This window comes from Mustela putorius, unplaced genomic scaffold, assembly GCF_011764305.1.
Source record: "Mustela putorius furo isolate JIRA1106 unplaced genomic scaffold, ASM1176430v1.1 tig00001118_pilon_pilon_pilon, whole genome shotgun sequence".
NCBI lineage: Eukaryota > Metazoa > Chordata > Mammalia > Carnivora > Mustelidae > Mustela > Mustela putorius.
Genome location: NW_025421577.1, coordinates 1,158,583 through 1,171,102, shown reverse-complemented (window position 1 = coordinate 1,171,102; position 12,520 = coordinate 1,158,583). Strand labels below are relative to the sequence as shown.

At 39.5% G+C, this 12,520-nt stretch overlaps 1 protein-coding gene across 7 annotated transcripts in view; it reads right to left on the bottom strand.

Annotated features, from left to right (window-relative positions):
- RYR2 (ryanodine receptor 2) overlaps positions 1–12,520 on the bottom strand; it is a 738,653-nt gene that overhangs the window by 323,415 nt on the left and 402,718 nt on the right. For all 7 annotated transcript variants that reach the window (XM_045087357.1, XM_045087359.1, XM_045087360.1 and 4 more), the window contains one exon: positions 7,100–7,195. In XM_045087357.1, the coding sequence (XP_044943292.1) occupies positions 7,100–7,195 (96 nt within the window). The remainder of the gene's footprint in view (positions 1–7,099; positions 7,196–12,520) is intronic.

Here is a 12,520-nt window from a genome sequence, read left to right as displayed (position 1 = left end):
TTTTTTTTTAAGATTTTACTTTGTTTTTTTTTTGTTAAGATTTTACTTATTTGAGAGAGAAAGAGAGCACCAGCAGAAGGTGAAGCAGGGGGAGAAGGAGAATCTGAAGCAGGCTCCATGCGGAGCGCAGACCCCGACACAGGGCTCGATCCCCCAACCCTGAGATGACAACCTGAGCTGGAACAGGTAGTCAGATGCTTAACTGACTGAGCCATCCAGGTGCCCCTGTTTTTTTTCACTTTCTTAAAAAGTTTATATATATATGAGATGATGGATGCAAACTAAATCTGTTAGAGTAATAGTTTCATAATATATGTAAGCTCAACCATTATGATGTACACTTGAAGCATATACAGTGAGGTATGTCAACTGGGTCCCAGTAAAATTGAGCAGAGAGAGTTCTGCAGTATGAAGACAGCCCAGAGGCCTCATTTCCAAAAGCACAAAAGAAAAAAAAAAAGTGCATAAAATAATTCACTTCTGATAGTGTGGAATAAGGGAAAGAGAAAAGTTATACAACACACTGTTTAACAAAACCCAAAATTTTTTAAAGATTTTTTTAAAGTTATCTTTACACCCAACGTGGTGTAAAGATCAAGATCTTTAAAAAATAATCACCACAACGCCACGATCAAGAGTCACAATTTAAAAATTGACATAATTTTACTATATATATTATATATATTTTGTTATATAATATTTTTGAAATATTCTATTTATTTATTTGAGAGAGATCAAGCATGAACTGACCTGGGGGGGGGGGTGGTCAGAGGGAGCAGAAAGACTCCCCACTGATCAGGAAGCCCAATGTGGGGCTCGATCCCTAGATGCTAAAATCACGACCTGAGCTGGTCAAATGCTTAACAGACGGAGCCACCCAGGCACCCCCAAGTTTGTTTGTTTTTAAGTTTTTGACTAAAGATCTTTGTACTGTACCCAGAGTACAAGTCTACACCTCCACATTCACGCACAGATCTGGCAGCCAGTATCTAACTGTCCCCACCCCACCCCGACCCAGAGCTGAAGGCTCGCTGTTCATCTGAGCTCTCAGTGGTCTTCATTATCTTTATAGTCGAAGACAGAACCCCTGTCTAGTCCATTTCTACAGTGCTCTTTGAAGAAAATAAAAATGACCTTGTAGTTAAAACAACTCCTAATTACAAATGAAAAAGATGAGACACTTACTGTGACACTTGTATTCCTTTAACATTATAAAGACATCCATAGTGTTGACTAATAATCCTTGTGGGGCAGGAATTATTACAATCCCTGTTTTACAAACGTATGTAAAATAGGAGGTACAAAAGGGTTAAGATCATGCAGCTATCAAGGATGATCCTGGAATTAGAACTTTGCCAGTCCAACTCAGAATCCATACTTGTAATCAATCCTAAATTCTGCTTCTCCTTAACACAGTATAAGAGTAGGTAGAAACCAGAGAAACAAACAGGGTTTTGGAGGGGAGGGGGGTGAACGGTTGGGTGAGCCTGGCGGTGGGTATGAAGGAGGGCACAGATTACTTGGATCACTGGGTGTGCTGGGTAAACAATAAATCTTGGAACACTGAAAAAATAAAATAAAAACGGTAAGAAAAAATGATAAGAAAATGATAAGAAAAAAATGATAAAAAAAAAAACCCAAGAGATTATTAAATACAGAGCTTTCTGATAAGGTCGTCTTGGCAGAGCTCCACCCTAATTTTGATGATGAAATGGTAGGAAACCCAATGGTAGGAAACCTAATGGTAGGAAACCCAATGGTAGGTCAACCCTCAGGGAAGGCACCTGAAGAGTGTGCGTCCTGCCTTGGGTAGTGATCGACTTCCTTCTTTTGACTACTGGGTCCCAGTAAATAGAAGCCATATTAAAGCCTAGGTACTTAAAAGACGATGCGATCAAGAGGTAAGTCAACTTGACAAAATTGGGATAAGGGATACACACTGCAAAGAGACTTTAATGAACTCAGTTCGAGACAAAGTCCTCAAGCCAGTATAATGTACCCAAGGGAGGTCACAGTCGCTTAACTTTAAGCATGACTGAAAGCGAGTGATACAGCACAATTATTTCACTGAAGATGACGATGAAAGTATTTAATATCCAGTGTGGAATGAGAAAACCCAGTCAGACCAGACACTGGCATCTGTCCAAAGCAGCACATAAAAGAGCTCAGGTCTCTGTTCTGTCCATAAGCCTCAAAGAGGAAAAGACACAGTCTAGGTCAAAGGTAGCAATCACTGTCTGTGATTTTGTTTTGAGTAAGTTTTCCTCAGGCGAGCCCCTCCACAGTTTCTCTGAGACCAGACTTCTTCCTCTCTTTCTCCAGCTAGCCACACAATTATAGGATGCCTCCCTAACTCACTGTGTGTGGGGAGAAATAAAATCAGCACAACGGGCCAATGTTCCAACTTCCAACCTATCCCTGGGAAATCTAAAGAAACGGGATGGGAACATGGATTCCAGGAAGCGCCCAAGACGACCTTGGGGAAACAAAGGCTCTCCTGAATTGGCAGGAGGTCAGAGGTGGGTGGCTGCAGGCTGGATGGGGAGCACGTCCACAGGACAGGTAGGGGCAGGTGTCACTTCAGGGGTAAACTCCTTTCATCTCTGCCCTAGGACGATCGCCTGCCCTTTGCTGGCCACTGTGGCCAGTATGGAATAACGTCAGGAGGGCATGAGACCCCACCCGGGACTGGAAGGTGACTAAAAAGGGACCCAATAACCTTGGGCTTTCAATCTTTTACACCTTCCTCACCTGAATCCTTAAGAGCCTGGTGATTTAGAGCCTCAGGAGACTGTCTCTGTCAAGGAATGCGTCTCTCTGAGGTAGAGAGCCCTGACGAGCATCCCCGCCATATTGGCAGAAACGGAGTGAGCAGCACTATGGCACCTGTGACTCTCAGCCTAGGGCTCCGTTTCTCCTTGCCCCTTAAAAAGACTGGATGACAAGACTGAGCTTGGCTTTGGCCCTGCTGCCATCGAACCTATCTGAGAAACTGGGGCCCCCCAGGCCAGCACAATTCACTGACCACTGAGGCAGAAGTGTCAAGCAGACCACGAATATAAAACAAAGATGAGAAACAGATACGAGAATTAAACACTGGCTGTGAATATCAACTTCCTATTGAGTATCAAAAACACAGGAAAAGAACCAAAAAACCACTGCACCATTCAGAGAGCCACCATCACGGGAACAAGACCAGCGGACCCCCCCAGTCTCTGAAACCCAGGGATGCCCTTTGCCCCATCACTCCCGGTCTCCTTCAAACTTTAACACCCAGGGCCAGGCATGGATGTTACATAAATTACTGTGGGAAATGCTTATAAAACCAATCAACTACGTCACAAAGCAGGATAGTTCTCTTCTCCAATGTGAGACAGTTGAAGTTGGTTTTTTTTTTTTTTTTTCATCTCAAAAGAACCATTTCTAAAAACACAATGTGCCATCTATCCCACACACAGGCTTTCAGAAGAGAATTCTGAAAAGCATAGTGACTCCAGACAACCAGGCAACCCTGATCACTTTTTTCATTCAGAAAAGAATGTTCTGTTTCATTTGGATTTTAATTGGAGGGACTTTTTTTTTTTTTTTCATATTTGACATTGCTGGTAAGGAATATTTTTTCCAAAAAGCCCTCCAAACATAGACTCTCCATTCCCTGTTCTCTTTTGCTTTCCAGTTATTTAATGCTTCGCTGGGAAAGGAAGGAGTACGGCTGTACTCGGGACTTTTCTGGCATCATTCAAAAATGAGTAATTTTTGACAAGGGACATCACTAAATATTCATTAGTAACCTTTAATCGTTAATGTATTATTTCAAACACTGAGTGATTGCCTTTGAAAAATGTATACGGGGTTTCCCTGTCGTAAGTGATCCATCAGCTCGAACATAACTTGTCATCGTGATGACCCAGATCATTATTAAAAACCCCAGTCACTGTAATGTTCTCCGAATGAAGCAAGAGAGGCAGATGTTACAGTGCCATGGGGTCAAACAGGTACAGACCCAAAAACAATCACGAAAGGTTTTCTTTACAAAGTCTGCAACATCACCATGATTCTGATTTTATGTTTCTCCTAAGGGTCAGATGCACAGTCTCTTGGCTATAACCAGAACTGGCACAACCAAAAGATATGAATCAGAGTGCCTGGGTGGCTCAGTCGGTTAAGTGTCTTCTTAGGTCACGATCTCAGGGTCTCATAGGACCTAGAGCCCTGCATCAGGCTCCCCACTCAGCAGGGAATCTGCTTCTCCTTCTCCCTCTGCTCCTCCTCCTGCTCATGCTCTCTCTCTCAAATAAATAAATAAAATCTAAAAAAAAAAAAAAAAGATTTAAATCAACCAACAAGTGAAGTTTCCCTTTTTCAAAGTTACTTCATAGAAAACTGTCCTTTCTAGGTCATCATTATGTGTTGCCTAAACTGCTGATAGGACTCCAAAAGATTAGCTAGGATTTCTGCATCGCCAACAGCAGGTCTCATACAATATCCCGTGGGCTCCTGCTTTTTCTAATGCAGATGTTCATACCTAACTACGTATCAAGGAAGAAGATCCTGGCAAACAACATTCTGGGACAGAGTATTCACACCTAACGAATTTTTCCCTTTAAAAATTATGAGCTTATGCTCTCTAAGAAGCAGTCATGACATCTTTGGAAGCTTAAAACTGTGAGCATTAAAAATGTGAGCACATGCTCAGGTAGTTCAAGACCCCTGAAAGCTTCCTTCTGCTTGAACCCAGAGGGAACATCCTTCACGGCACGTAACTAGGAGCGGATAAGAATTGGCAGGAATCCCCAAGTAAGCCACTTACACCACTGCAAAACTACCTGCAGAAAAGACTGTACAAAAGTTAGACTCAGAGAAAAGATGCAGCAGCAGACTGTGCTCAGTCAGCTGTTTCTTAAAGGCCCAAACAGCATTTCAAGTGTGGCGAACATCTTAAAGAAAACTCAGCCTTCAGAAATCCATCAGTTTGATTAACTGGACTTGCTCATACAAATCTTCTCTTTTCCATTAAATTTGGCCTAGAGACACAGTCACACAGGAAACCTGGGAATAGGTCTAATTTTTCCTCCCAAGAAATTCACAGTGGCTCTTCAAATAGACTGATCAGGTACCCTACTAAACCTTTATGCACTAGTTATACCAGTCAGCCTTCAATGAAGCAGAAGAACATGCATAAGAAAATAAATCTGCTCACTCCTCTTTCTGAGCCCCACAATCAGAGAAGGCGATAAAGAGGAGCTGGCTGGGTACCAGATACTGCCAGGACCCTGCTCAAATTCTCATCCTCTGTGTTCAGAGCTGGGGTTTCATCTCTCCTATAACAATTAATTCTAGCATCTCCAATCAGTCATTCAAATGTCCTAGGCCTTGATTTCCTCTCCTCTAAAGTGAGATGTCAGGTTCAGGGTTCTCCAAGGGTCCTTCCTACTCCTGATGTTCCCTGTGCTTTCTGAGTGCATAGGACATCTACTTGACACAGAAGTACCTGTGACCAACAGCTGCACTGGACAAAGATCATAGCAAATGGCAATTTGTATCCAGTGGAACTGTGCCTACAACCAGCCAAACTGAAGACTGTAGAGATGGGACTCTTCTTGGCTGAGTTTAAAGGATGCTCCACTCAGTTCTTTCCTTCTCTCTCTTTCCTCTCTGCTCTGAGCATTGTGTGTGTGTGTGTGTGTGTGTGTGTGTGTGTCTGTCTGTCTGTCTTCAGAGAAGCAGCCTATTCATCTGACATTTACACTGTCCTGAAGGTAGCTCTGCCCATCTCTCTCGAGATTCCCTGTGGCCAGAAAAGGGGATCAGCACAATTCTTTGTATCTACTGGAGATTGCCAACAATTCTGGATACTCTGACCCAAGAGTTTATCCATTCTTGCAATCTTGCCATCATTTTGCTACCACTAACTTGACCACCTCCTCCCAGCATTTACTCAGTTTTCTCCTTCTTCAGCAAGTTCTGTGATGGTCCACAGGCCCCCCCCCCCCGTTTGTGGTGCGATACCCTGAAAACCCTCATCTTACGATCCTTGTGTCTTTTTTAGCTCAACAATCTCCTTCTTTATTTCTGCCACCCAACAGTCCAACAATGTCTTAAAACTCAGTGTGTGACTCAAATTTCTCCACCACCTCTTCCTAAATCTTAAACACTAAAATTTTACTCTGTAACTTAAAATTTCCCTCTTGGACCACAACCGTCTGTTCTTCTACTCATTCAATTCCAACAAACCTAACCTTGAGTGAGCCTTTCTCATGCAAAAGTCATGAAATTTTATCTGTATTGACTGGCATTTTCTTAAGGGAATTCAGCCATTCATTCATCCATTCATTTATTCATCCTACTAGATGCCAGAGGACACGGTAGACCCAGAGATGAACAAGATCATGCCCCTGGCTTCAAGGAGTTAATTGCTAGTTAGGAGATTGAGAGGAAAAATAGGTAACATAAAGGGGCATTAGTGGCACAGAATGGCAACTAATGAGATACTGTGCAAAAGGAGAGAGGAGCAATCTACTTTCGTTTGGGGGTCGCTGATACAATCTATGTTGCTAGACATGTTCAGGTTATCAGTTTTAAGTTTTCACAACACCAAAATAAGAATAACACACATATTAAAGAGCGAGAGAGATCAGGTTCATTGCCTGTAACTATTTGACTATCATACAGACTCATAATATTAACATGTATTCAATCACTTTAAAATAGTGTGCTGTACGATTTGGAAACAAATCCGATTTTTGGCTATTATTGTCCAAATAATCTTCTGAACACAAGTTAAAAGTTCACATGCCAAACCAGTTTTTTTGTTTACATAATACATTTGGAATAACTGATCTGAAAAACAATGGGGATTCTGGCTCCATGGTATACTAAGGGACTTCATTTTTTTTTTAATGTAAATGAACTGTAAAATTGCTTTTCAGAAATACTAAAATACCAATGAGTTTAACAATAAGTAAAAATTTCAACTTATTCAAAGGAAAACATTTAAATGGCACTGATGCTCAAAATTTGTTTTTATACCTTAAGGAATGTAAAGTAGAGGAAAACAGGAATTAATGTATAAGGACAAGGAAATAACCAGAAAACATACCAGAAGAAGCTTCTAGTCTTTCCAATCGGCTGATCAACCAGTCAAGGGAGCCAGAAAATTGAGCACAGTTTTTACGATTTCCTCTAATTAGAGCCGCTGCAGAAGAAAAAAGCAGACATCACAGTTATATGATTCTCCAGTTTAAAATGCAAGGTAAGCTGGTAGTAAGCCCTAAAATACTGGAACAAGAACAAAATACTCTGACTTTACCTCTCAGATCTATACAAATACAGACACATCTTCATATATAAAATTGAGATATATAATATTTAAAATATTTTTAAAATATTTTTTAAATATTTAAAATATATAATATTTAAAGTCTATTAACATATAATATTAGTTTCAAAGGTAGAGCTCATTGATTTAGGGGTTTTATATAACACCCAGTGCTCATTATATCATGTGCCCTCTTAATGTCTGTCACCCAGTTACCCCATCCCCCAGCCACCTCCCCTCCAGCAACCCTCAGTTTGTTTCCCATGATTAAGAGTCTCTTCCGGTTTGTCTTCCTCTATGGTTTTATCTTATTTTATTTCTCCTCCCCTATGATCCTCTGCTATGTTTCTTAAGTTCCACATATGAATGAAATCACCTGATATTTGTCTTTCTCTGACTGACTTATTTCACTTAGCAGAACACCCTTTAGTTCCATCTTCATCATTGCAAATGGCAAGGTTTCCTTCTTTTTGATGGCTGAGTAATATTCCGCTCTGTGTGTGTGTGTGTGTGTGTGTGTGTGTGTGTGTATCATATCATCTTAATCCATTCACCTCTCAATGCACATCTGGACTCTTTCCATATTTTGGCTACTGTGGACATTGCTGCTATAAACATTCAGGTACACATGCCCCTTCGGATTACTATGTTTGTATTTTTAGGGTAAATACCCAGAAGTGCAATTGCTGGGTCATAGGGTAGTTCTATTTTCAACTTTTTACGGAACCTCCATACTGTTTTCCAGAGTGCTGCACCAGCTTGCATTCCCACCAACAGTGTAGGAAGGTTCCCCTTCTCCACATCCTTGCAAACATCTGTCATTTTCTGAGTTTTTAATCTTAACCATTCTGACTGGAGTGAGGTAGTGCTCATATTTTTCTTCTTAAAGAATTGATATTTGTTAACAGGGGCCAGAAAACCATACTGCTCATTAGAAGGAATATAATTTGAGAAAGTAGTATTTCATATTGGAAAGAAATGACCAAGGATAATGGAAAAACCAGTGTCCTGGGAGTCTCCTCACTTGGATTCTGATACTCATTGCTTTTAATTAGCCATGAGAGGATTTAATTTCCCTAGAGCTCAACTTTCTCATGTCTATAATGAAAAAGTTAAGAGCACATCAGTTTTCCTGAAAATATAGCACAAAATACTAGGAGATATAGTTAGTAACTGTAACAGGCACACAGAGAGATATAATTAATTGTTACCTGGAAAAAAGGGTGGGAAGGCAGATGGCTAATAAGTTTGAAAATGTTTCACTTTCCTCCTGTATCTCTACTTCTCTTTAAAGTTCACAATGCACTTGAAGGACTCAGAACTCCTATAGTCAAGTCACCTGTCTAACTTTGTTTCACCTAGTGTTTTTGATTGGTCTTTGATGAAAGAAACCATCTTATATGAAATTCCTACAGAACCTTTATGATCTCCTTCAACCCAATTTACAGAATCCATTTAAAAGTTCTGATGTCTCACAATCCCGCGACTCTTTCAAAGTAAATCTTGTCAATATTTTATAAAAATTCTACTCTTAATGCCCATGAGATTGTTCCAAAACAGTACAACTATTTACAAAGGGTTGGTGCGATGTAGGATATTTAATGGGAAAAAGATGTTGCCATAAGAAAACAATCACTATTTAAAATCTGGTAGTGCTAGGAAGCAGTTTGAAGGAACTAAAGTTCGAGGGCACTGCCTATTTATCCCCTGGTAAGAATAAGACGGAGGAGTCCCTATAGTAGCAGAGTGCAATTAATCTTAGACTTTATTTAGTCTGCCTGATGATGAAACAACGATGCACTTGATTACTTAGGCTCCCTGGGACCAGAGCCCCTGCAAGAATCAGCAACCAGCTAACACACACACACAAAGTGACAAGGGTCAGGGATGAAGTACAGTGGAATGATAAGGAGTCCTATGTGCTCCATGGGATTTCTAATTTTAATCCATAAGAATATCTGTTCATGACTTACAACAGCAGTCATTGAGGACAAGTATAAAACCTTTGAATCTTTAGAGTTTCATTTGCTTAAAGTTTAACTCACTCTTATATTAAGATTTTGTTTATTTGAAAGAGAGAGAGTGAGCAAAAGCATGAGCAGGGTGGTAGGGAGAGGGACAAGCAGACTCCTGGTGGAGCAGGGAGCCTGATGTGGAGCTTGATCCCAGGACCCTCAATCATGACCTGAGCTGATGTTTAACCCACTGAGTCACCCAGGTTCCCTTAACTCACTCTTCTAATTTTACCTCTGGTTTTTAAAATGAAAGCGATTAAATGATTTCTAGAGGTCAGATGTTAGAGATAAGGAACAAACAATGTAAGAATGGACCCTTTCAATAAACCATGAAACATTTAAGAAAGTCACATAATAAGCCACAAAAAAGAAGACTTCATTAAATTTACTGCAAACAGAAATGGTATACCCCATGTTGGCCTAGCCCACTGACAACAATGTAATGAAACTAGAAATTAGTAAGAAAAGTAGAAACTAAAAGTCCAAGCACTTAATAATTTAAACTCACTCACTAATAATTTTTGATTCAGTAGGGAATCAATACCACAATTGTAGACTGACTAGTAAATAGCAAATATAGAAATGTTACCCAATACAATCAGTGGTAGATAGTCAAAACTGTACTCAGAGGAAAATTAAACACTTTCTTTCACCAGGTGAAAAGTGTTATCCTAACATCCTTTCAAGATTTAAGAAATAACATCAAACACATATAAGTAAAATAGGAGAAAGAAATAAATAACAAAAAGGAAAACATTAGAGATAAGAAAACGATCTATGTAATAAATTTAAATGGTAGGATTGATCAATAAAGTCAAGAATTTTTTTAAACATGTTAAATAACAACTCTCTAATCATGAAGGAAAAAGACAAAATTAAGAATAAACAGGAATTATAAATACAGACACTTTTGAGGTCTCAGCACTAGAATTTTTAAACATATAGGAAAAAGAATGGTTTCCATTTATGCATACACACACACACACACACACACACACGCATTTTTTTTCACTAAAACTAACCCAAAGGAAAAAAAATTTAAAGGGAAAAATCTAAAAAGTAAAATCAACCATGATTAATATCGAGTAAAGACCAAAAACTTTTTTTCTATACTCAAGAAGTAAGGTATTTCTAAACTATTTCAAAGTAAAGAAACTAAGGAAATCTCCGTAATTATTTTACATAAGATAGTATAACACTGACATCAATACCTAACAAAGTATGTATATGAGAAAACTAGAGGGAACTCTTACTTATGAATATCAATCCAAAAATCTTATACAAGCATGGTATTTAGAAATTATATTCAACGATACATTAGCAACATTAACTCAAGTAGGGGTCCATTCCTCCAATGAGACAGAAAGGTAGTAGGAATCTGTTAATAAGTCACAGACAAAATGTGGTCATCTCAATAGACTGTGACAAAATATATACTTCTAATGAAAGAAAAATTAAGCTCCATAAAGAATGCCTTCTGAACCTTATCCATGTGTGTGTATATGTATGTATGTGCAGGTACATACCCTCCTTTACAGATAAAGGGAGTGTGTAAAACATTACAATTCAGCAAGTTAGTTAAGACATCAGTCAAGTGAGTTTCTAAAGTAATTGAAACCTACACAGAAAATTATAGGGAAGTTCAGCACAATACAGTTGATAATAGCAAAATCCTGGACACAGCCTGACTATGAGCTAAGTCAATGGCACATCCCTTCAGTAGGCTAGTGTACATCCACTAAAACCATCATTTACTGCCAAGAAGATATGCCTGCAGTACAGAAGACCATTCAAACAAATGCTATAAAGGAATGTTGATCATACAATCCCATTTTTGTGAAGTAAATACATACACACCCACACATACACACAATGTAAGTATATGCATACCATGGAGAAACCATGTTTTTCTAGAATACTCCTTGGAGAATGCGAACAGCCTCTGTGAATTATATCCTGGTAAGTCCCTGGGACAGAAGCACAGACCCTAAAGAACATTGGTGAGGGTGGGACTGCCTTCCCAGTTCAATACAGGACATGGTTTTATTTTAAAATAGGAAGAAAGATTAATAAAGCCGGTGGAGGGGGGATCATGCTCTGTGGTGTGCTCCTTCACAAAGACCCCTGAAGCCCTAATAACTTCCATTATAAAAACACACACACACACACAAATGCTGAATAAGAACGGCAAGTTGTATTCATCTGTAAGGAAGTGAACTTCTGTGGCCAAGATATTATGTAACCTTAGACAGACAGAGGATATTGAAAAAGCATGAAATGGGAAACACTGTCTCCAAATAATCCCTCAGAATGTACAGACATCAAAGAGGCCATGAGCCTGTCTCAATCCCTGGCATTGGCATTTGGACCGAGCTAACTAAGCCTTCAAGAGAGGAGGCCCTAACTGATACCATAGTGGTGCAGGGTTTGCACAGGTGTGAACCCACAATGCTTCAGTAGGTGTGTGCACATGGGTGTGTGAAGTGTTTCATATGTGTATAATGTTACCTGGATTCAAAGAAATATTTTTAAAAGGTCCTACATTACCATGGGTGGTTACATTTTTAACATGGTTTTCACCTTTTTGTAGTAACTATCGAATTTTTATAATGAAGCATTAATTTTAAAATCAAATAATACAATACAAAGTTACCTTCTTTTCAAGAAGAAAAGGTGAAACTACATCATTGGTATGGACAGCTGCTGCTGGATGTCTCAAGAATGCCAAACCACAATGGCAACTTTAATTTAATTTAATCTCATGATGCTTCAAGACGAAGGTGCAAAAATTTGGGGCTGCCTGGGTGGCTCAGTGGCTCAGGTCATGATCTCAGGGTCCTGGGATCAAGTCCCACATCGGGCTCAATGCTCAGCACAGAGCCTGCTCCCTTTCCTCTCTCTCTCCGCCTGCTTGTGATCTCTGTCTGCCTGCCTCTCCGCCTGCTTGTGATCTCTGTCTCTGTCAAATAAATAAATAAAATCTTAAAAAAAAAAAAAAAAGAAGAAAGAAAGACGAAGGTGCAAATACTCAAGACAAATGTCTTTCCTCATGCAGGACAAGCAAACTAAACCCCTTCCAGTCCTCTTCTGTTGCTGGCTAATGGGTCTTAAAGATGGTAAAGACCTTTGCTCTTCCATACATCTGTATTTATTTAAGAAATAAATAAATTTATTTTACCTACAAAAT